The sequence below is a fragment of the Triturus cristatus genome, chromosome 11, assembly GCF_964204655.1.
Source record: "Triturus cristatus chromosome 11, aTriCri1.1, whole genome shotgun sequence".
In the NCBI taxonomy this organism is placed as follows: Eukaryota; Metazoa; Chordata; class Amphibia; order Caudata; family Salamandridae; genus Triturus; species Triturus cristatus.
This window is the reverse complement of record NC_140594.1, coordinates 661,186,876-661,212,878: the sequence shown is the minus strand read 5'-3', so window position 1 is coordinate 661,212,878 and position 26,003 is coordinate 661,186,876. Positions and strand designations below refer to the sequence as shown.

The window sequence follows — 26,003 nt, the reverse complement described above, 5'->3', positions numbered from 1 at the left end:
AGTGTCAGTAGGAACCAGCACTCATTTTTGAGGACCGGGACTTATTTTTCATCATCAGACATTGACCAAAAGCATGAGAGAGAAAGATAGAAAAACATTGACAACGATAGAAAGTAGGGATAAAAAGGAAGCAACAACAGTTGGATAACGAAACTGGGAGACTGTGTGGTGGAAAAAGAGGCAAGAGATGGAATCAAGACAATATAGTATTGGAATTTAGCAATCCGGTATTCCACAACGCAAGTGGTGGTCTCCTAAGTAAACTTTGGCCCCCTGCACTTATAGCTTCTCATAAATTAAGTACCGAAGATGTCATTTGTAGAAATTGTCATAGGCTACACATTAATGCTATTGTTTGGGTTCTTAATGAGGTGAAAGGAGAAAACCATGACCACTGCCCTACTGTCATCTTAGCAGATGCTTTAAAAAAAACAAAGTTTTGCGCGGGTGAATAGAAGTTTGGTAACGTAAGTTACCAGAGCTCCCCAAAGAGGCCTGAGAGACCACCACAGCACTTCCTGTCAGTTATGTGGTACCATGGAGTTGCGCCACTAAAAGATGCACAATGAGTTTAGTTGGAGTGAAAAATCGCCTGGGCAGGTTTCTGAACTGAGAGCATTTCATTGAGCCTGCATATAGGTTTCCCTGAAGTGGTAAAGCGTCTTGGATGTAGCATAATTTAAGGAAACACAAAAATTAACACAATGGCATTGAAACCCCATGGAATTACCTGAGGTGGGGAAGCATTTGTTCAGTCCAACAAGTGCGTCATAATATTCCTTTCCCAAGAAGTCTTTGGTGGACGTTCCACTGGGTACCTCGATCAGGCATTGGGTGGAGTCCTTGAACAGAAGATCTTTGCCGTTTTCAGAAACAAACATCTTGAATTCACCTTGTTTTGTTCCAGAGCGTCCATATAAAGTCTGAAATGGGACAGCATCGGTTAATAGAAGGAAGGGTGATGCCGAAGTTAAACACTTGACACAGGGAATTCTTATATTCTTACGTTATAAATTACCATCTTGAAACAAGGCAGTTACATTGCTGACAGGGTTGTCATATGATTACAAGGACTACCCCAGGCGTTAATGCAAAGTTGTACATTTGATTTTTCAGAAATGTTCATATGTGGAGCTTTTAAAGTAAAACCACACAGACCAAAGGCTCGCCTTTCTTTCTGAACATTAATGTATGTCCATATTTGAAAAATCTATTCTAGCTTAAAACCTGTGAAGCATGCCACTGAGACCTCCTATCGTGGTGTGCGTGCGCGTGCGTGCGTGCGTGCGTGTGAACCTGAAAGCTTGATAAGGCAAAGAGACCCGAGTTCAGTGCTCTTGTTATTTTGAGAACGCTTTCAGGAAGAGCCGCGTTTTAGAACTGGCTGAAATGGATGTCTTGGTTCGCACCTTGCACGTAGTGGTAGGACAGGCCTAAAACCAGGATCGTTCGCAGACAATTCCTGGTAATCATTTGCAGTGAGTGTTACGGGAGACCTGCTGTAAATCAGCAATTCTCACATCCCACCAAAGCTCGCCCTCCCCCACCCCATTTGAATGTGGAGGAGCCCCTTATTTACCGTCTGGATGTCCAATCCACGACAGCGACATATTTTCCCTGCCCAGGTTCATCATGGCGGTTCCAGTCAAGGAAAACAATGTCTCACATGTGCAGGGAGAAAACGTAATCGGTCCTAGGGCCTATGCTTTTTTTGTTTATAACTAACTTCTACTGTTGAAGAATGAGGAAAAAAAAGAATATCGAACAAGCCGCAGAACATGGGGGCACATTTACAATATTTTGGCACAGGGCACTGCCACATGCCTTCTAGCTGCGCTGCTCTATGTCAAAAGAAAAGCATATGAATGCTCCATATCTACAAGTATGGTGCATTCCTGTCCTTTCTGCAGCGCCGGTGCAAAAACTGCAGCAAAGTGCCAATGCAGGCATTCTTGCACCAAGGGTGTCTGTATTGTTGGCATGGTTGTTTTTGTGCAAGAAGGGACACCTTCCTGCATAAAACCAATCAAAGGAGGCATTTTCCTCATTCTATATGTGCTACAGAATGCAACACACATGGAAAGAGGAAAAAAACGAGGATGTGCCTGATTTGGAAAGGCATTCGTTTTGGCGCTGCCCCACATTTACGCTATGTTGTAAATCCGAGCTCGTCACAAACCCTTAGTGAATCAAGCATTTACAGGCCATGCTTAGACATAAAGATGTGATCTACAACTGAGGAGTGACCATCCTCCTGAAAAGTCGGTAACATAGTGCTTTCACCTCCGGGGTTCTGCACCATCAATTCTAAATTGTACTCAGAAATCATTTATTTCATCATCTCCCCATACATGTCATGTAAGAAGTGGGCTTGACCATTCCCCGATCACCCACATACCCACAAGCTTCATCTGTTACTGCTTGACATTTGGTAGTGTTAAAATCCCCAGCCCAGATAAAAAAATGTGCAACCTTACTGCTACCGACAAACCTTTCAAGCTCTTTCCCTAATTTAGAAACGACCATACTTTTTGTAGAATCAAATCTACTGTTATAGTAGTTTATCAGCACAATTCCTAACTTTTCCTTGGATTGTTGAAACAAAATCTGAAAGTTGAGTGAGCTGGTAAAAGATTTAATCAGTGTTAAAAGGGTTACAGTAGATATCAATACTGCTGAAGCCCCATTTGCTCTTCCACTGGACAATGTTATAGCTGGGATAACAATAAAGGAAAAGCCTTCAATGTGGAAAGACCTCTTGTGCCATGTTTCTTGTAGACAAATCATGTGATGTCCTTATGGAATCCACCTATTCCATGCTTGATAGTTTATTTTTAACACCGGCTATATTCCATGCCATGAGTGCAATGTTCTTGCCCTAAAGGCTGGTATGCGTACTTTTGGTACCTGCCGTATGGTTTGCAGACTCCTTTTCACCAGTTGCCAAAGGGCCTACCAGTCAGTCATTATCATTGCACCCATTAAGAGGGGCACATCTATTCTCACTTCTCCATATGTCTCCCTTAGCTTGTTGAGTAATGGGATATCTTGGACCTCGATCATGTGAGATGACTCTACCTATTTTGGGCTTGTAGAAAAAAAGCCCTGAGGTACAGCTATGGTTTTCTCTCCCGTAACCATCATACTATGCTGTCTATAATAGAGGTCAGAGAGGATGAGTTTAACGAGAGATGGTTAGTGAATGTTGACTGCTATACAATCTACCTGGTCTTGTTTTCTTATGTGTCCCACCCACACTGCCAGTCTAACCATGATTATATCGTGACTTATGGCATTAGGCACGCAAATACAATGTGACATCCAATGAACCACTTTATTAGGTAGGTCCCTCCAAGACTCTGTTGCACTAGGATCTAGTTTTGGAACAACCTTTATGACAATTACATATGGGGTTGCATCCGGGGGTAGGCGCAGAATATCCTCTACTGGGTTTGCTGGCCTTATATTCTTGTTACCCTTCTGTCGAGTGGTCTTGCTTCTTGGATTAAGGTTGACTTTTGAGGGGGAGCAAATGGGGACTCCTTGGATGTTTCCATTATTTTAGTATGTAGGGTTTTTGGAGATACTCCCTCTTTGGCTTGATCCTTCCTTAATAGGGATGGGGGGCCACTACACCACCCTTTTTGCACCTCGTTTGTTATCACACGAGTAGAGTCAGGCATGTTACAAGTACCAATAAAGCCTGCTGGAGAATGGTCACTTGATCCTTAATTTTCCTGTCCTCAGCTAGAAGTTTCTTTTCAATAATGTCAAGTTTTCTATGCACCCAGCTGTGTGTGTGCCCGGGAAGCTGCCTGAGCCCGGCCTGCCACACACGACGTGGGAACGGGGGGGTCGGAGGGTGGAGGCTAAAACCCTTTGAGTTCAATGTGCGTTGCGCCTGGAAATTACTAACCATTTGTCTTTTTGCATTCTGTAATGATGTAAATCTTAAATAAATCTTCATGCTTAGTTCTTGAATATCGTTCCTGTGTGGATTTTCCTGAGTGGATATTTCTATGTGGGTTTTCTTGTAATTACCCAATTGACTGCTAGTGCCCGCGTGCTTTGGGAGTCAAACACAGCCTGATCATGCAATCAGCCCTTTTATTGGTGAAAACCACAGACACAGACGTGACCACAAATAATTCATAATTTAGCATCTTGTATGCAGGAGGTACACCAAGCTTAAAATAAATCATTTTGGTAAACATGTGTGTTGGAAACGGCCCTTTTTGCAGGGTTATCCCCAAACTTTTTGCTTCTTCCTCCTTTATTTTTTCTAACCCGTGGTTGTTGGCAATAGGACTCTGGGCACTCTACCACTGCTGATCAGTGCTATAGTGCATATGCTCTCTGTATAAATTGTTATATTGATTGGTTATCCATGATTGGTATATTTGTTTCACCTGTTAGCCCCTAGTAAAGTGCACTGCGTGTGCCAGGGCTGGTGATTCAAATGCTACTAGTGGGCTGCAGCACTGATTGTGCCACCCACAGGAGTAGCGCTAAAATGATGTCTTAGGCCTGCTTGCAGTGCCTATGTGCAGTCCAGGACTGCCATGTCGACCTGACCAGGCCTTATCCTTCCCTTTCTGTACATGTCAGGCATCCCTATGGTGGCCCTAGGTACCCCCCTGGGCTGGGTGCAGTGTATCTGAAAGGTAGGGCATGTACTGAGGTGTGTAACATGCCCTGGTAGTGAATTACAGCCATTTTCGTTTTTCACTGCTGAGAGGCTATCTTGCCCATAGGATAGAATGGGGAAGGCTGTTTACATGCCTATCTTCCCATAAGGGCAAGATAGAAAATCCAAGTTTGGTATCTCTGTGTTCAGAATTTAATTATACATCTTTTTAGCAAGATGGTTTTTAAATTCACTGTGTGAGAATAGCACTTTTTAGAAAGTAGCTATTCTCCTGTTTAACCTTCCTGTGTGCCTGTGTGCTGGTTGGCTGACTGGTGTCATGTGATGGGCTAGGTGGCTCCAGGAGCCTGGATGAGTCAGCAGCAGGGTGGATAGGGAGATCTGCTTTAGATGGGTGGGAGGAGTAGTCCCTGGGTTTGAATAGGGCTGCCCCTGCCAACACAATGCTGGCTCCACCCCCGGCTGGCCCGGCTGAGGACTCTGCCTCTGCTGGCACAAAGAAGGCTCCACCTCCTGCTGAGCGTCTAACGACCCTACCCCTCACTCTGAAAGGAACCAGGTGCTCCAGGGCAGAGCACACCCAGGAACCGGTTTGAGCAGGGGAACCCCCCCACTGAAACACAGAGAGACAAAGACTTGGAGGGGTATAAGAAGAGGACCCCAGACACCTAAACTTTAGATCACTTTGGAACTAGGAAGGAACCTCTGCCAAGGAGAAAGCTGAAAAGAACTGAAGAGGAGAAGACTGCCTGCTTGCTGTTTTGATTTGCTGCCAAGGAGAGGGGAAGGACTTTGCTGTGTCCCCTTCTTTTGATTCTGATCTCCAAGGGCCTGAGAAGAGCTGGCTCCCTGTTAAGAAGTCCCAGGAACAAAAGGACTTCACCACCAGCTCCCCTGGAACTCTGCTGAAGGAGTTCTGACCTGCCTTGGAGTGCTTGCCCAGTCTTGGGGCCTCAGGAGGTCTTTTGCTGTGTTTTGGGAGCTGGGAAGCAGAAGCGTGAAAAAGAGTAACTGGTACCCAACGCATCATCCGATTGCGTGTCGCAAGAACGAGAGTGCGAGGAGAATTTCATTGCGGCGTCATCGCAGCACCCGGAGTCCCCGCATCGCCGAGTGCGTCGAGCATCGTCCCGGTGCGAGAAGATTCCTGACGCTGCGAGGGTCGTCGCAGAACCAGTTTGCGGGCCGCACCACTGCCGGTGCGTGAAAGTATCCAGTCGCTGCGTGCGTCGACGCAGAGTCCCGTTCCGTGGCGCATCGAGAGTTGCGGCGCCGGAAGTCAACGCTGCGCCGCGCATCATGCCACATCGAAGAGTGTCGCATCGAACCTGTGCGTGAAGCTTCCCCCTAAGACACCTACGCAACAAAAGCCAAAGTCATCGCATCCTCCCCCTACAGATCGGAGCCGGCGCATCCACCTCTGCTGCGTGAAGCAGGGCTGCTGCAAAGCCTCCCCAGGATCTCAGGAGTATCGCACCGCCTTTGCCATCTTCCTTGTGATAGCTTTTGGGAACCTTATCGCAACTACAGGTACTGTTGGGCACGAGAGTGTCGCATTTTGTGCATTGAGAGTCACATTGTGCAGGACACTGACTTTTACATCCTGGAGTACTTTCTGCAAACTCTTGAACTATCTTTAAAGTAACCTTTTGAATTATATGTTGGTTTGTCTGTAGTATTTGGTCTTGTGAAGTTTTTAGTAAAGATACATTATTTTTCTAAAACTGGTGTGGAGTAAATCTGTGGTGTTTTCACTGTGTTACTGTGAGTGTTGGTACAAATACTTTACACATTGCCTTTGATAGCCTAGACTGCTCAGGCCAAGCTACCTAGAGGGTGAGCAGGGGTTATCTTAACAGTGTATCCCCCTTTCCCTGACTAGAAGCAAGGGTCCCTACTTGGACAGAGGTACCTACCCTGCCAACTAGAGACCCCCAGATCTAACATTGGTGGTCAGCGGTGAGGATTGAAGTTGTATTTGTACTTGACTCACAGTAATTGGTGTACATCACTAGTTTAAGTGCAGACCAATACGCAACCACATACTGTATTTTTTTATTCTATTTTTGAGTAACTCTTCAAGAGCATCATGTCTCAGGTGGCAACAAGTGAGAGGGCAGAATTGGAGTTTTCCATGGAGGATCTGTATTCGTACAAGGTTGAGGAGCTCAAGCAATTCTGCAAAGACCTTGGTTGCCCTGTGAAAAGCGGATCTAGAAGGGATGTGCTACAAAGAGTCTTGAAGGCCTGGTGGGAGGCTCAAGAGAAAGATGATGCAGATGAAGAGAATGGTTTTGTTCCCCAAGCTCTGCCCGTGGTCGGACCAGTCTCAAGGGCTGGCAGCTCCCATTCCAGTAGGAGTCTCACTCCAGAGGAGTTGGAGGAGAATCAAAGGGCTAGAGATCATGAGTTAGAAGTCATGAGGCTTGAGTTGAAGCTGATGGAAATGGAAACCCAAAACAAAGTAGAAGAGAGCAAGAAGATGTATGCCTTGGAAGAATTGAAATTGACCTTGGCACATGAGTTAAGAATGAGGGAGCTTGATATGGAGATCGAGAGGCTTGAGGCCATGAGTGTCTCAGCTGAAGAAGAAAAATGGGTAGCTCAAGAAGTCAGCTTTGCTGAGTTGGAGGTGGAGTCCAGCTCAGATGGTGGCAGCAAGATTATAGTTTCTAGTGCTGAGAGAAAGGTACAAACACCCAGAGATGTGGCGCCTGACTTGAGGGAGGGGGTTGACATACACCAGGGGGTTCAGGTTTATGATGTAGTTCCAGTGGGGTGCAGTGTCCCTGAAGTAGATTGGGGAACTGGCACAGGGGACCATATTCCTAGTGGTGGGAGGGACACTCTACTGACCCTAGATGAGAGGTACAGGGAGAGGGGTTCCCCCATGGTAGAAACCTTGGTGTGTGAGTGTGAAGACCACCCAGAAGAGTGTGAGTTGTGTGACAGAGACAGTCAAGTACTGTCTTGCCAATCTCAGGAGAGTGGTGTGAGGTACTTGTGTGAGGCACTGGAGGGTGAGGCAAACGGTAGCTTGGTTAACAACTGTGGGGGGCTGTGTGATTCATTTGTTGGAGAGCATATTTTAAGTCCCTGTTTTCCAGAGCTATGCCAACACCCGGTGGAGTGTGAGTTCTCTGGTTCCAGAGAGCTTGCGTTGGAGGCAGACCTTTGGTTGGATGTCAAAAGGTCTGGAGAGGCATTGGGGAGTGATCCCAAAAGGAGTGGCCCGGATATCTTCCAGACCTATGAGGTGGAAGAGGTTCAGTGTAGCCCAGTTAGGTCCCAGTGTAGTGGGAGGGGTGTAGGGGCTCATGTCCTTTCTCAGTGGAGAAGGGGTGAGTGTGGGACTGTGGGTCCCAAGGTGCCCGAAGCCCAGTCTCAGGGCCTGGAGGGTTCCTTAAGGGAACACCAGGTTGGGGGCCTAGACAGTGCTAGTAGGCCATTTGAGGAGGATCTCCTAGTGTCAGGAGAACCTGGAGCCTCTGTAAACAGAGCTCCAGTGGTTCTGGTGTCTGGCGGTACCGCTCCAGTTGGGAGGGTGCAGAAGTCCAGACTGAGGGGTGAGAGGGGGATGTGTTCCCCAGTGGGAGAACCAGTGGGTCAGGGACCGGCCAGAAGGGCTGAGTCCCCGAGGAGTGACCATGGTGACACCGCTTCTGTCCTGGGGGATCTTCGCGCACTGTCAGGTGGACAGGGGCCGGGAGATCTGCGCCAGGCAGACTGTCACGAGACACATGAGTCATGTGTCACCCTCGGGGAGATACTGTGTGAGTCCCCAGAAGTCCTGGCATGCCAGGCAGGTGTGCAACCGCAGGGTTTAGTCCCTGGGTTGGGAGGCCAGGTTCAGGATCTGCCTGACCTGGAGAGAAGGACATCTGTAAGCTGTGTCCTGACCGGTTTAGCTTCCAGGGGTACCACTCCAGTGGGGAGGGTGCAGCTCTCTGGAAGGGGGTGCAGAGGGAGAGAGTCCTCGCCTCTGACCCCGGTGCAACCTGAGGGTTTAGACCCTAGGTTGGGAGACCAGTTGCTGGAGAGAGGTCCTGAACTGGTGGGCGAATGGTGCAGGACACCTGCCACAGGTGCCCTGACTATTCTAGAAGGGGTACCGCTCCAGGTGGGAGGGTACAGAGCCCCAAGGAAGAGGAGGACCGGGTATGGAACAGTCCACCCCAGCCTCCTGTCCAGCCACCGGATACAGGCCCGGGGCTGGTGGGTCAGTGCCAGGTTGTCAGACCCGACCTGACAGGAAAGGAAGTGGACAAAGGGTGCCGAGCACCTGGGGCTACTGCCCCCCACCTTCTGATGCCACAGGGGTTTGAGGGCCCTGAGAGGCATAAGGCCTGGGTCTCATCCCTGACCACTGCCACTGGTCACTGCGGCTTGCTGTCTGTCTGTTGGGACACACCTGTGAGCAAGTTAAGGCTAGGTGCTGCACAGGTGGTGTCCACAGGTGAAGAGAAGGGTTCCACCTGGGTTGGCGTAGTGGACCCTGAGAGTATGGATGGAGAGATCCAACCGGGTTCAGGAAGGCGTAGAACAGGAATAGTACCCTGCTGTTTGGGCCAGTTTCCGTGTTCTATCGCCCTAAGCAGGGAATCCCATCGAGGTATCGCTTGGTCTACCCTGGCTTTAGGCTGGAAGGGGGTTGTGTTGGAAACGGCCCTTTTTGCAGGGTTATCCCCAAACTTTTTGCTTCTTCCTCCTTTATTTTTTCTAACCTGTGGTTGTTGGCAATAGGACTCTGGGCACTTTACCACTGCTGATCAGTGCTAAAGTGCATATGCTCTCTGTATAAATTGTTATATTGATTGGTTATCCATGATTGGTATATTTGTTTCACCTGTTAGCCCCTAGTAAAGTGCACTGCGTGTGCCAGGGCTGGTGATTCAAATGCTACTAGTGGGCTGCAGCACTGATTGTGCCACCCATAGGAGTAGCGCTAAAATGATGTCTTAGGCCTGCTTGCAGTGCCTATGTGCAGTCCAGGACTGCCATGTCGACCTGGCAAGTGCACCCACTGACCAGGCCTTATCCTTCCCTTTCTGTACATGTCAGGCATCCCTATGGTGGCCCTAGGTACCCCCCTGGGCTGGGTGCAGTGTATCTGAAAGGTAGGGCATGTACTGAGGTGTGTAACATGCCCTGGTAGTGAATTACAGCCATTTTCGTTTTTCACTGCTGAGAGGCTCTCTTGCCCATAGGATAGAATGGGGAAGGCTGTTTACATGCCTATCTTCCCATAAGGGCAAGATAGAAAATCCAAGTTTGGTATCTCTGTGTTCAGAATTTAATTATACATCTTTTTAGCAAGATGGTTTTTAAATTCACTGTGTGAGAATAGCACTTTTTAGAAAGTAGCTATTCTCCTGTTTAACCTTCCTGTGTGCCTGTGTGCTGGTTGGCTGACTGGTGTCATGTGATGGGCTAGGTAGCTCCAGGAGCCTGTATGAGTCAGCAGCAGGGTGAATAGGGAGTTCTGCTTTAGATGGGTGGGAGGAGTAGTCCCTGGGTTTGAATAGGGCTGCCCCTGCCAACACAATGCTGGCTCCACCCCCTGCTGGCCAGGCTGAGGACTCTGCCTCTGCTGGCACAAAGAAGGCTCCACCTCCTGCTGAGCGTCTAACGACCCTACCCCTCACTCTGAAAGGAACCAGGTGCTCCAGGGCAGAGCACACCCAGGAACCGGTTTGTGCAGGGGAAGCCCCCCACTGAAACACAGAGAGACAAAGACTTGGAGGGGTATAAGAAGAGGACCCCAGACACCTAAACTTTAGATCACTTTGGAACTAGGAAGGAACCTCTGCCAAGGAGAAAGCTGAAAAGAACTGAAGAGGAGAAGACTGCCTGCTTGCTGTTTTGCTTTGCTGCCAAGGAGAGGGGAAGGACTTTGCTGTGTCCCCTTCTTCTGATTCTGATCTCCAAGGGCCTGAGAAGAGCTGGCTCCCTGTTAAGAAGTCCCAGGAACAAAAGGACTTCACCACCAGCTCCCCTGGAACTCTGCTGAAGGAGTTCTGACCTGCCTTGGAGTGCTTGCCCAGTCTTGGGGCCTCAGGTGGTCGTTTTGCTGTGTTTTGGGAGCTGGGAAGCAGAAGCGTGAAAAAGAGTAACTGGTACCCAACGCATCATCCGATTGCGTGTCGCAAGAACGAGAGTGCGAGGAATATTTCATCGCGGCGTCATCGCAGCACCCGGAGTCCCCGCATCGCCGAGTGCGTCGAGCATCGTCCCGGTGCGAGAAGATTCCTGACGCTGTGAGGGTCGTCGCAGAACCAGTTTGCGGGCCGCACCACTGCCGGTGCGTGAAAGTATCCAGTCGCTGCGTGCGTCGACGCAGAGTCCCGTTCCGTGGCGCATCGAGAGTTGCGGCGCCGGAAGTCAACGCTGCGCCGCACATCGTGCCACGTCGAAGAGTGTCGCATCGAACCTGTGCGTGAACTTCCCCCTAAGAAACCTACACAACGAAAGCCAAAGTCATCGCATCCTCCCCCTACAGATCCACCTCTGCTGCGTGAAGCAGGGCTGCTGCAAAGCCTCCCCAGGATCTCAGGAGTATCGCATCGCCTTTGCCATCTTCCTTGTGATAGCTTTTGGGAACCTTATCGCAACTACAGGTACTGTTGGGCACGAGAGTGTCGCATTTTGTGCATTGAGAGTCACATTGTGCAGGACACTGACTTTTACATCCTGGAGTACTTTCTGCAAACTCTTGAACTATCTTTAAAGTAACCTTTTGAATTATATGCCGGTTTGTCTGTAGTATTTGGTCTTGTGAAGTTTTTAGTAAAGATACATTATTTTTCTAAAACTGGTGTGGATTAAATCTGTGGTGTTTTCACTGTGTTACTGTGAGTGTTGGTACAAATACTTTACACATTGCCTTTGATAGCCTAGACTGCTCAGGCCAAGCTACCTAGAGGGTGAGCAGGGGTTATCTTAACAGCGTATCCCCCTTTCCCTGACTAGAAGCAAGGGTCCCTACTTGGACAGAGGTACCTACCCTGCCAACTAGAGACCCTCAGATCTAGCAATGTATGACCCTTTTCATTGCCTAGCACTGCACAAGCATTGCAGGAGCATTGAGGGTATGCTACTGTTGAGTGTCATTATTAGCAACTTTGAAATATTGGTTACATCTTTTTTCCAATCAGAGGAGGATTTTTGAAATGCATAGAACTTTGGCCTTTAACCAATCTTCATGTAACTTTGTAATGAATGAGGCAGGATGGCACAAGGGCAACTAATAAAGAAATTACCATATTTAATGGCACCTGTAAAACCCTAGAAAAGGTGCAATATTTCTTGACAAAGATTTTTGGTGGTCCAAGTTTCAGCATCTCAGAGGTCGAGGTGGTCAACAATGCCACGACAAAAGGCGTCCCTCATCATCTTTTCCAACCAGGGGCATTGGAGGCCAGAACTTTTCATCCACTCAGGTTGGAGAAAGATTGGCAGGAGAACATCACGTAGGGGACATGTAGGCTTTCTTCGTGCACAGCTGGCAGACAATTTCTCAAGACCTCTGTATCTTATAGATTGTGAAAGGTTTACATATACATGTTGTCAGTCACTAATTTCAAGATCGTCCTCTCATCCTGCTCAAACTCTCACAAGAAAACAGTAGATGGATTAGTAGGTGCAAAAGATGGTAGAGAAAGAACCTATAGTGCCTGCCGACACCTGGGAGACAGGCCTCTGGAGCAATTAATTTTGGGTTAAGGATTAGTTTAAAGAAGGTAAATCGTGAATGGAATACCACAACTTCAAAGTGAAGGGCATATACCTTTTGAGATACTCTCTAGACCAAGGGAATTGGATGATGCATCTGGATTTAAAAGGCTCTAGTTTAATGGTTCCTCTCTGGGAGTCATTAATAATACTTTCGATTTAAGTGGGTCCAACAGGAATAGGAATTTACTAGTGTGGAATTAGGGCTATCTTCTGTCCCATGGTGTTGTACAACACTGGTCAATGCCTTCCTGAGAGCCAGAGGCATCTGGCTGAATCTTTGATGCTCTGATATAATTTTCTTGCCACAGGAAAAGAGTACAGACTCAACAGATATACATAGGACTACCCCTTTGCCCCATGTGAAATGGGCAAATGACAGAAATGAGAAAATATGAAGTGTTCCCACTGGGGATAAATCATTCATAAGAAGCCACAATGCTAATTTAGGACCTTATGTAGAGTTTAGCGATGAGATATTCCATTACAAATGAGGGAGATATCCTATCAGTTGTAGTACAAGTGTCATAGGCTATAATGCACTTGTAATATGGCGGATGGGATATCCACCATCTATGTGATGGAGAATCCCGCCCAACAAACTCTAAATAAAACCCTTAGTCATTGTTGTCCATCGTTTGCTTTGAATTTAAATCACTATTTATTTTGGCCACTTTTCTCTTTTCAGGAATTTGATTCAGATTGTAAATGTGAGTAATTATGGGTGGGTATAGCAGATTCAACGGTCCTGGAGGGCTACTCAGTCATGTTTGGTGATGGCCAGAAGTACTACATTTGTGTCCCCTTGTTTTTCTTCACCATTATGTGCATAGGATGATTGAATATTCAAACCCTTGCTATTTGAGGTGCTGTGGAACCGGATAAGCAGTACCGCTGTGGTATTAGAAGAAATCAGTTGAGAAGTATTAACATCCTTTGATATTGGTGCTTCTTCAAGCACTCCTGCAGACATTTCCTCCTTTCCAAGTCCTTTCTCCCTGCATAGTCTTTGGCAAATTTGACTTGCCAAAATGTGCCTGAGTAAAAAAACACAACTTTGCATTTTGAAAGCATAACTTGTACAGTGCCTAATTTGAGCTGGTGGTTGCAGGTGGGGCTGACTGGCACTCATTTTGTGGGACTGGCACTTATTTTGGATCAACATACTGATGCACAGAAAAAGAGAGAGAAAAACACAAAAGGGGGTAAGAAGGAGGAAGAGAAAACCCGAAAACCAGTGACAAAGGGATGAAAAAGAGCCTGCGAGGGTGAGAGAACGAGGCAGGAAGTATTCCGGTGGTGGGTTAAAGAGGAATGAGGTTAAATCAAGACTACAGAGGCTTAGTTTTCGGCACCCCGACCTTCGATATTCCAGTCGTGGGCTTCTAAGCAAAACTTTCAACCCCAGCACTTATTCTTTTACAAATTTAAGAAGTGAACTTGTAATTCCGATGAAGAAAGAAATGCCTTATTTTCTGTCCACCTCGAAATTACTACGTACCTCATAAGGAGGACTTACGTAGGGCTACATTCAGATGTTATTTCATGCTTTGATTAAGAAGGCCTTCCAAAGCAGAGGGAAAAACAGTTGCAGCGCTTAATATAATTAGTATATTTGTTGTTCTGTTACAAACTTCAGAAGAAATGTTTGCATATTTCTGTTTGCAAAAAGCCTATCACTTTAGCAAAGAAATTCATTCAAAATACTGTAATAAGTTACATGATGACAAGAGCTAACCGTGGTCTTAAAATGTGTGCATCCCAGCTAACAAATTCTGGGGATGATTTCACTGAATATCTTGTAATGACGCAAATGTGTCAAAGCCAAAATAAGTAATTGTGGGCACCATGTTGTAAGGCATCAGGATTTTAGGTCTCGACTCTAAATAGTGCACATGCACTGTCTCGAAATGAGACCTGTGTATGTACTTTGTGGGCTTCAGCCCACCCATAGGCTTGTCATTTGCTCGCTGCCTTGCCAATCTATTATTCATATTCCCAATTTGCCCATGGCATGCATACGTCATGCCTCTTAACGTCTTTAGCCCTCCCCAAGAGCAAGGACCAAGTACTACTATTCACACACACGGCCATTATAGGAAATGTTTTTGGGACAACTTTTTTTATTTGTCTTGGAGCATTCCATACAATGCTCTTGTTTTCAGTTCACTTGCTCCACTGTCCGGTTTCTTTGGTTTTTATATGCAGTTTTATATAGCACAAACAGTGCCAAAGTTTATTTTTAGAGCACTTTAAGTGAGCACCAGTTACTTTACCCAAGGACACATTCGTTTTTTTTATGGAACAGGGAGATTAAGTGATTTTTCAAAAATCACGGGATGTTGGGCTGATGCCAAAAAAGCACTTTACGTTAGCGGCAGTTACTTCACATTAGGACACGTTCATTTTTGTAGGAACAGGGAGATTAAGTGATTTGTCCAAGATCAGAGGATGTTGTGCCGACAACAAAAAATTGCACTGATGCTCATAAAACCGTACCCGAAGCTGACTTGAGGCTCCTGCCTGTTGCTAAAACTATCCTAGTGATCGGACAGCAGTGGCACGCACTCCAGTCTGAGGCAGTATTTGACTTCTCACTGCGGCGGATCATACCACTTGCAGCGTGTAATGGGGAAAGGTAGAGTGTCTGGTAGAGCCCATTTGCTATGCAGACAGTGACCATTAAAGTAGCAAGTGTTAATACTAGATTCATAGGACTGTTATTTGCATAATAATCAACTTCTTGGTTTCGAAAATACCAGCCAGCTTACTGTGGGGACAGCAGCAAATGGTGTAGACATTAAGAGCAATGATCAGATTGACGGTTCACCACTACCGAGTTCAAACAATGTGGTGTTTAGAGAAAAGTTGTTTAACTGTGGTCGAATGCCCAGAACCTCTTTCTCAACAAAGCGTTGCATCCGTCTCCACGGTACAGCCGAGCATTCTCCCCCTTCACAGAGCAGTGTCACAAATGACTGGCAGGCAACGTCCTTGTGCAGAACACCATTCTTCAATTGGTATCGTTATTCTGCAAACGGCATGAAAGTGTGTATTTGAAATTTACAAAATGCTCTAGTACAAACAAAATAAAGAAACTGTGAAAGCAAGGAATTCCAATAACAAGCGTACAAGATTTGCACACCAACGGTCAAATGTATTATATTTATAGCGTTTCTAAATGTTTTTCAGCTCCACATTATTACACTCTACTTAATACCACATAAATACACCCCACATAAATCCACTCTATGTCACATAGCATTAATCCACATTAATACACTCCACACCATGCCACATAATTCCCCTCAACATAATTCCACTCAACACCACATAGTTCCATGCCACTCATTTCAGCTCTACACATTTCCATTCCACACCACATAATTCCACAACAAACCACATAATTCCACTCCACAACACAATTCCACTACACACCGCATACATCCAATCCACACCACATAATTCCACATCATGCCACCAAATTCAACACCACACCACATAATTCCACTCCACTACATGCCATTCCACACCACACAATACCAGATAATTACACTTCATGAGACATAATACCACTGCACATAATTCCAGTACACTCAATACTGCATATTTACTATCCACATATTTCAACTGCACACCATGTCACATAATTCCACTATACATAACTCCACTCAACACCACACAATTCCACAACAAACAGATCCAATCCAACCTACATAATTCCACTCCACTCCGCATACATCCACTCCACTCCATGACACATGGCTAAAGACATTGTCATTGACAACGTCATTAGCTCTCAGATTGTCAAGAACTATTGGCTTTGCCAATGCTTGTTAATAAATGTGAGTGGGCTGGGGTAGTGATATTTGTTATCGGGTATCCAGGAAAATATATGATTTGGTAAAAAAGTGGCCTATATTGCTTGATTTGCACTAGTATGAATATATATGTTGGGTTTGTACGCTGTAGAAGGTCTTGAAAAGGCCATGTAGCACTTCCTGCTAAGCTCTTATCATTATTAATAACACTGGTTAATAAAACAATACGCCTGGGTTCGCAATTTAATGGGTTTGATAAACAGCATCTATTAGAAGCTGAGTCCTCAAAAATCGGCAATTTTGTAAGTATTTCGGTGCTTTCCGCACCAAAACTTGCAGGCCTTGGTAAATTACCCGCTAATTTGACTGGTTACATTTCAGTAGGATAACCTTGCAGAAATGTATCAGGGAAAAAAATCCAGCGGGCAGTCTTTATCACGCCCGGTCATTACCAGGTATGACAACCATTTTACTGCTTGTAATAGTGATTCCAGCACAGACAGCTGTTTGCGCAGAAATAGTTATTTATTCTTCTTTTTTCATTACATTTTGTATGTTTGTGACAAATGCGGAACACAGTCCTACTGTATGTAAGCATGCATTAGGTCATTAGAAAATATTGAAACAATTCATGCTGTATATATCGTTCAGCCACTCAACCTATCAGAGATGTATCTCAGCAGTATTCATCGTTGCAGCATCAGTGGTGGGCAGGCAAAGACCCACGGGGTCCAAAGCCCATCCCCATGTCCATTATGTAAATCGATGCGTCTGTTCCTCATGCAGGTTGTCCATCATGCTATGTAGTCTCGGAGAGGCCCCCAAAATCTAGAGGTAGGTGGTAAAGTGTCCGAATACAATTCCATTAGTTCACCACACATCATCTTGTCTTTTTAGGCAACTCTTGGAGTGAGGTGTCTCCTTGCCTCCCCAAGTCATTGACAACCTAGGCTGACCCAACAGGGTTGCCATTGACAGCAGTCTCCTGTAGTGTTCTGGGGCATCTAGCAAATACCTCAAAATAGCAACCATGGGGGATATAGGTAACAAATTATCTATCATTATTTCAAGCACTTGTATCACCTGTGACCAAACTGTGGCTACTGCTGGGCAACCCTACGTTAGTTGCAAAATATCTGCATTCGGAGCTCAGCATCTGCGGCAGCTGTGGTCAGTCCATATGCCACGATTGCCCATGCTCACAGAAGTGTCCTATGTAAATATCTATAGTGAAGCAGTCAGTATTTTCCACTTGAAGACACCTCCTTGGTCTGCGTGCAACAGAAGGCCCATTGCTTGTGTGAGATCGCAACCCCCAGATCCAAGGACCACAATGTCTGGCTCCGAAGCTGCACATAGCACTATAGTGTACATTCAGGTGGTTAGGTGTTAGGGAGTCAGGATTTCTAAAACGAATTACACCAGTGTTTTCAACATATGTTTGAGGTTGTAAGACACTAGTGTGTCTAATGCTGGGGACTGCAACAAACCCAGAAATTCCTCAAGTGATATTCATTTTTGATTCGGGAACATGTCCTCCATGAGTCGGGGCTTCTTGCGCCATAGTATCGGGAACAGTGTAGTGATATGGTCTGTCTGGGCATATAAGTAATGTTCAATTTCAGCTCGGGCTGAATGTGTAGGTTGATCTTCTACTAATTCTGCTAATTATTCTAGCGCCCACCGCGAACATTGTACCTTGCAAATTTTTTGGTCCGGCGGGGCTGTCTCTGGTACAGTTTGGCCCGAATCGGGGCCAGCTCTGCCAGTCCACTGTCTAGGTCAGAATGTGAGGATTGTCTATGGCTAAGTATCTAATGGTGGGTGAAGTGGACCTGACTGCTTAATAATAGAGCTGAAAGTTTGTAACTCCAAACCCTCCCCGGTCATATGTTTTTTGCATCCTGGTGCAGCTGATGTGCGGTTGTTTAACGGCCCAGGCTATGGTGTCATAAGCTACCTCAATTGGGTAAAGAATGCTCTGCTAAGAGGAATAGGAAGGTTGGAAAAGGTACAACAATTTTGGCAGAACCACCATTTTCATCAGGGCGATCCTAACGGCTACAGTGAAGGGAGGTTTGATCATGTTCTTCAGTAAGTTCATCATAGTGGATATAATTAGCCCATAATTTGCTGCTGTAATGGTGTCTATCTCCCTATTGTACATTATGCCCAGGTATCTGATCAGGTCAGTAGTCCAGTACATCGGAAATGTTAGCTCCGACTGCATTGTGGCATCCGGAGCGGCATCAGTATGGTTTTGTTCCAGTTTATTTGTAGCCCTAACCATCCTCCGTACACTACCACATCACATATATTAGGATGTAAGTTACAGGCCAGTTTCTTGATCAGGAGGAAGATGTCATTCTCATGCATTGATAGGAGGACATTACATCTATTGAATCAGATTCCCCGATGTTGGTGCTGCTTTCTTTGGAGGAAAGCTAGGGGTTCCACAACAATGGAAAATAGGAGCAGGGATAGTAGACACCCTTGCCTCAAAACCCTGCTGATTCCTAATGGGTCTGATAACAGGTTGTTAAACTTTAATGTGGTCAAGGAGGTGCCATGGATTAATTTGATCAATTGTAGGGAGGCCCTCCCCACTTTCATCATCTCCAACACAATGAAAAGGAAGGGCCACTCGATGGAATCAAACACCTTTTCGGCATCTAGGAACATTGACATCTCCTCCAGTTCTGGATCTAATTGTTGTGTGACCGCGAAAAGTGCATGTAGATTATCTGCTGTGGGGTGGCCTTGGATAAACTCGACTGATCTAGGCGCATCAGGGAAGGTACCAATGGTAAAATGCCAATTGGCCATGAGTTTCATGAGCATTGTACCACCTACATTGATGAGGGATAGACAGCGATTGGAGCTACATCTGTCAGCTGGTTTCTCGGGCTTGAGGAGCGTGTTGGCAATGGCTTAACCCAACATGTCGTAGAGTTTCCCTTTGTGAAATGCCTCCTCAGAGACAGCCAACAATACCCGGATCAGTTCTTCTGAAAATGCTTTATAAATTTCAGCAGGAAGGCCGTCACTTCCAGGAGCACTACGGGTTTATTAAGAGGATGATAACCCCACGTATTTCCTTGGCTGTATTCGGCTGACAGAGTGAGGCACATTGGTCAGGTTCTAACCATGTTACGCATTCATCAAGAAGTGTGTAGATGTCCCTTTCAGACTCCTTGGATCTGGAGCTATATAGGTGTTGGTAGACACTAGTAAAGATCTCTAGGATATCACCAGAGCAAGGTACCATCTGCCCTGCCTGTGTTGTGAGCCTGATTACATTATTTGCTGTCCATTTTGGTTTGACCAGAGATGTGAGGCTATGTCCAGGGCACTCCCTTCATCATATAAAAGGGCTTTTTCATATTTACCATTGAAGTGGACTTCCCTGTCAGCCGCTTCCTTGTACTCCTGTATTTTGGTTAGCAGAGGTTCCAGCAGTGCTGCCACTCATCCGCGGTTGTTTCGGTCTTCCAATATATTATACTCACCCTCTAGCTTGGTCAGATCACCCCAAATGGATTTCAGAATACCATTACTTTTTCCTAAACATTTTGCCTGGATCACTGCTGTATACACCTCCAATAGCATGATAGTGGAGTGTATAGAGTCTTTGTTCTCGCTAAAGTAGTTTCTAATGGCTTCTCAAACTTCTTCCAAGAACTCCCTGCTCAGCAGGTTTGCAGTTTGGAGGCACCATTGCCAGAGGATGTGGGACTCATCAGGGAGGGCAAGGTCTAGGACCACTGGGGAGTGGTCTCATAGAGTATGGGGAAGATGTTGGCAGTGAACAGTCCATCCCATGACATCTTTTGTGCTAAACCAAGCATGCAGTCTAGAGGAGGAGTCATGCACCGAGGAATAACATGTGTATTCCTGGCAATGGTGGTAGCATTCCCTCCAAATATCTCCCATTTCATTTCCATGTACCATAGTAACTATAGTAACACTCTCCTTGTTGTGTCTTCTGGATAATCCCTTGGTGCTATCAAGTAGTGAATCTAATACCATGTTGTGATCTCCACCCCACAGTATTGAATGCATGTCCAGTAGGTGGACACGGGATAATAAGAAAATAATGTGCTGATGTCCGCCGAAAATCTGGAACGCGGACGAGGTGAGAAAGTGCTGCCCTAATGTAAATCATGAAGACCTGCTCTCTCGGTGGGTGAGCTTTCTCCGCGTCATGTACCTGTGTACCTGCGAATCTTAGATCTCTGGAGTTTCATTTGTCAACGTTGAAGTTTAACCCTGTGTGACCTGACCTGACCTGCCAACGTTGCAACGGTAACGGCTTCGCTCCTTTCTAGCTGCCAGCGCCGTGAGGTATCCTTCTCCCTCTCTGCACGATCTATACTGCACTGTGAGGGCTACGGCTGCAGCAGGGAACTACGTCTTCCAGCCGCCCCAGCGACGCCCACGGAGGCGCCATAAGCGAAAGGAACGCCTCCTGCCTCGCGGGGCGTGTGCGGGTGGCGTCGGGAGAAAAGCCGGGACAGGTGCAAGACCGTTTTAGGCCCGGCTAGACCTCCCCTCTAAGAAGTGAGGTGAGGTGAGTGTATAATTTAACCATGGGGAAACGTTCCGCCATCACATCTGCCCAGAGTTCCAGAAGTTCTTCCATCATCTCGTCTTCCTTTGAAAGCATGCTTGAAAATGCTTTCATGTTGGTCACATCCGAAATTGAAAATACTGAATGGAGATTATCCTTGGGCCAAACAGCATCGTCTCTACATATGCCTGGTGGTCCCGAGAATGATGACCTTACAACCCCTGTGCCGTTAACACCAAGTATAACAATTGTCAATCCCACCCATCATGAGAATCTATCTGTGGCCTCGGGGATTGATAAGAACATTATTGATTCTGTTGATATTGCAGACTCCCAGCAGGTAACTGAAGTTGACCCTAGCACCACTAACCCGGCCCAAAACCTAAAGACCGCCAGGGGGAAAAGGAAGAGAGGCAATATCAAAACGCCTATTAGTAAGAGGAAACAACCCCCTCGCAATAATAAAACCCAACCAACCCCTCAGAGCATGTGGTTACGAGAAAAAACCACAGCAAGTGGGGGGTTAGTCAGCACGAGTACACAACCAGATGGTCTAACTAATAGTACTGTTGATTTGACCACAACTATAGCAGAATCTAACTCTATGTGTACACAAACTGAGCCAACATCTGTAAATGGCACGCTAGGAAGGTCAAATGAGAACCTAATTGACACTATAGTGGATTCCACTTTTAAGCAATTGAAAAGTCTAATGGATAGACAGTTTAATAATATTTTTAAACATCTGGACAGATTGGAAAGCCTGGTGAAGAAAGAGGATACCAAAAGGAAAGGGACTATCATTATTGATCAAATTAGGGGTGAACGGCTACTGAAAGATATGGAGGCAATCAACAAAGGCATTGTAGGGGGAAGTCGCAAATGTATTATACCTGGTGTAGATAATATATGTGAAAAGTGCGATGGTAACAAGAAGAGCTTGCCTTGCAATTCCATGTTTAGCACTTCGGTTAGTACATTGCCCTTGTTAAAAGTACCTGTGGTAAATAAATCTCCTTGTCACACCTCACTGCCAATAGTAGCCCTTCCTACCCCACCTGCGACAGCACCCACAAAATCAACGCCATACCCAAATAATGAGCCTATTCTTGTTACTCGGGCTAAAATACATGCCGATGCTGTACTCAATCTGCCGCCAGAAGCATGTCCTTATGTTTTAGTTTTAGCTGGAGTACCCCCCCTGTATGAAGACCAAAGTGAGTCTTGGGATCAACTCAAGAATAAGTGTATTGATTGGCTATCTAAGTATAAGGGGATGGGTATGGAGATTGCCAACGAAATCCTGATGGTGCGACGGGTGGGATGGGTAGGACCCTCGACTAAAAATATTATGGGCGACTGTATAGTTGTGAATTTTAGGTACCCTTCTTTGGTGAAAGGTATATTAAAATGTAACATCAACCACTTTAGTACTCCAACGGCTATAATTTCACTACCACTTGGCTTTTTCTACAGACCACCTCAAAGAATCCACCATTCAGCCATTTCGATATAGCCTGTACATAACCGGTTCGCTGCCCTGTCTGACTTAGAGGGACAGGACTGACTACCGAGCGAATCTTCGAATATTGTAGTACAGTCCCGGGATGCACCAATGGTTAACCAGGCCACGATTAAATCCAGCCCTATCGGGAATTTTCAAATGGCCTGCCCGGTAGAACTGTTGCCTTTTTGCCCTGTCACCAGTGATCCCTTGTCTTCTGATCAACATCTAAAAATACTACGCTGGAATATCGCTGGTCTAAAATCAAAAATAAATATAGTAGAGTGGACCAACATGGTTAGCAGTTTTGATGTTTTGATGTTTCAGGAGACATGGAGTACTAGTAGTTTGCTTCTTGAAGGTTTTGTTTGCTACAACAGTACTGCCCTTAGCCCTGAAGTTGGCCGACCCAGCGGGGGATTATCCACATGGATAAAGATCACTGCAGGAAGCAATACCAAACCCTTGGAAACAAATGATAGTCACTTTCAGGCCACACTCTATTCGAATGGGATCACGTTATGTTTTATACATTTTTATAATAATGATTTTAGATCACTGCCATATAGGAATTTTATCACCTTATTTGATTTTATTGATAATATGTTAGAAGGAAAAAGGTTTGGCAAATTGGACGGAATTTGTTTGGGGGGTGATTTTAATGCGCATTTGCACAAAAGAATGGATAATATTACAGTTACACCTGTCCCAGTAATTCCGTGTAAAAGAGGGGAAGAATTGTATAATCATCTATCGTCTAGGGATTTAACCAACGTTATGGAGAAAGTTGGTTGTATGTCTGATAAAGGCCCATTGCCTACCTTTAGAGGACGCGGCTGTTCATCGACCATTGATTATGTTTTTATATCATCATCCCTTGAGAACCGTTTAGTCAAGGCTGAAGTTTTATGCACTAGCTATAGTGACCACAACCCAATTTTTACAACTATCAGATTTGTTAATAAATTTATTAAACGGAAAGTAATAGGGGCAAAGAATCTGGTTGCATCCACTGACAAACTTAAAGTAATCTGGAAGGGCATAGATAATAAGGCCCTATTCGCACAAATTATAAAATCCTACCCCTTACTTGTGGAAACGTGCTTGTCTAGCGGATGCCCTGATACAGAGATCATTCAGGCCTTTACTGGGTCATGTGTTGGCATCAAACAGGAAATTTCTAAACCTGTTAGGAAACAAAATAAGAACCCTAGATGGTTTAACGGGATTTGTTCACGGGCAAACCGTGACCTTCGCGAGGCATTAGCCGAAAAACCCAGGGACACGACTTTGGTTAAAGCCTTGAGAGGACGTTATAAGAAAGTAATCAAATTGCGTACTGAGGAGATATTGAAGGAGAGGTGGGACTCCCTTGTACTCACTGCTGCACTTAAAGATGTAACTGGGTTTTGGGGTGAGGTGAAAGCTATGAGGTCCATGGGATCCAATGTAACCCCTATTAATTGTAACATACCTAGTAAGACATGGGAGGAGCATTTTGCAAGAATATACACAGCCCCAGCAACAACTACTGACTTTCTTCGTCCAGCTAATAAGGTTGTTATATCTATTACCGAAGTTGAAGATGCCATAAATCAAAGTGTAGGGAATAAAGCCCCAGGCCCGATGGGTTATCAATCGACCTTATTAAATCTGAACCCGATTTCTGGTCCCCTTTACTTTGCAATGTTTTTAATAATCTGTCCAACACTACAATTCCGAAAACCTGGTCAACCAGTATCATCGTGCCCATCTTTAAGAAGGACGATAGATCCAATCCTAGTTGCTACCGTCCTATATCTTTAATAGATAATACACTGAAGATTTTGGGCAGAGTGATTTTTAATAAAATCAGGAATTGGGCAGAGGATAACCAAATTTTAAATTCTTGTCAGCTGGGATTTAGAAGCAATGTGGGAACCGTAGAACAGTGTCTGAATTTAAATCTTATATTAGGCAAATACACCATCGCCAAAAAAGTCCCTTTGTATTTGGGTTTTATGGACTTATCGTTAGCCTTTGATTTTGTCAATCGATCAAGATTATGGGAGATTCTTTTAAATTACGGGTTGGATAAGACACTTGTTTATTTTTTGGCACATTTGCATAGAGACCTAAAAGCTCAGGTAAGGATAAATAATGAAGGAGAGGTCTCCGGGGATATTTTAATTGGTAGGGGGGTCAGACAAGGTTGTGTCTTGGCCCCCCTACTTTTTATCCTTTAAATAAATGAATTAAATAAATCCCTGTCTAAATCTACATGCGATGTACCGAAAATTAACGGCAAACCATTCCCCGTACTTTTATATGCAGATGATGCGGTCCTGATGGGCCGCACACCTAAAGCACTCCGCATTTTAATCATGGGTTTTGTTTCTTTTATGGCAGATTTGGATTTGTGTACCAATTTTAAAAAATCATATATTATGTCTTGCGGGCCCAAAAAACATCGTATCGATCATATAGTATCAGGAGACAATGTTCTAAAAAGCACTGGCACTTTTCCGTACCTGGTTTTAGTTTTTCAGATTCTGGATCATGGTCAGCACATGTAGCTCATGGTAGAAACAAACTCGGTAAGGCAGTTAATTCAATCATTAGCCTACGACAGCCAAAGCGGGATGAGGTTGTGATACCTTTACTACAGATCTATAAATCACAATGTCTACCAACCGCAACCTATGGTGCTGAGGTGTGGGGGTACACAAATTGCAGTGGTATCCAAACAGAAGAAAATAGATTCTTCAGAAAGGTTCTAGGGGCCCAAATCTCATCACCCACTTACATATGCCATAAAGAATTAAACTTGTATTATGTCGAGGATTTTATCAAATCTCGGCCAGCATTGTTCTGGCTAAAGATACGGCGAAACCCGGCAGCAATTCTAACTCAGGAAATAATCAATGATTGCCTTAAATGCGACAGGGGTAGCTCTATACCTTGGCTTACTGCTGTTAGGAAAAGTCTAGTCAGTGTGAAACTCGAATATATCTTCTCCCATCCCCTAAATATAGACGGCATGAACACAAAAACTGTGAGAGAGGCACTGTATGATTCATTCCGAAGGGAAAGAGGACACACGGAGCTCTATAAACCATCAATAATTAGATATATTTCCATTTTGACACGCTCAGGCAATAAAAATGATATGCTACAGGAATACCTCAAGAAAAATATCGGAAGATGGAACAGGAGCTTGCTCTTTCGCCTCAGGGATGGGAGCATAAAATACTCACTCTGTTTCCCACTTGGCTTTAACAAAAATCTAGAGAACTTGCTCTGCCCATGCGGAAATGGTCAAAAACAAACAATTTTACACTTCCTGCTCTTCTGTAATTTTTATATCAGACACACTAAACAGTATTTGATTTCTTATTTTAAGTCACATGCTATTATTGATTATAAACTGGCATTTGATGAAACATTGCGGCTAGGAAGTGATGATATGATTTTCAGAGTAAGTTCCTTCTTGCAATCTGCGGTACGTTCGCGAAACACTATGGACACTCTATAGATCGCATTTTATCTGAGGCCCTTTTATTTAATTTAATATTCACGGACCGCTAATTTGTACATTGATACAGCTAGGTTCGTCGTCTGTATAGTGTACATATTGAACTTGTTAGCACTTTACTGCTATTTTGCACTATTGTTTTGTGTTATTTAACGATGCTGATTTGATAAATCCTACTCGTTTTCTAATTTGGTGGTGATGATTTGCATCTAAAG

At 45.1% G+C, this 26,003-nt stretch overlaps 1 protein-coding gene across 1 annotated transcript in view; it reads right to left on the bottom strand.

Annotated features, from left to right (window-relative positions):
* The window catches only part of LOC146785271 (serotransferrin-A-like), a 198,647-nt gene that overhangs the window by 4,563 nt on the left and 168,081 nt on the right, over window positions 1-26,003 (bottom strand). The window contains exon 16 of the mRNA XM_085634229.1: window positions 731-923. Coding sequence (XP_085490355.1) covers window positions 731-923 — 193 coding nt within the window. The remainder of the gene's footprint in view (window positions 1-730; window positions 924-26,003) is intronic.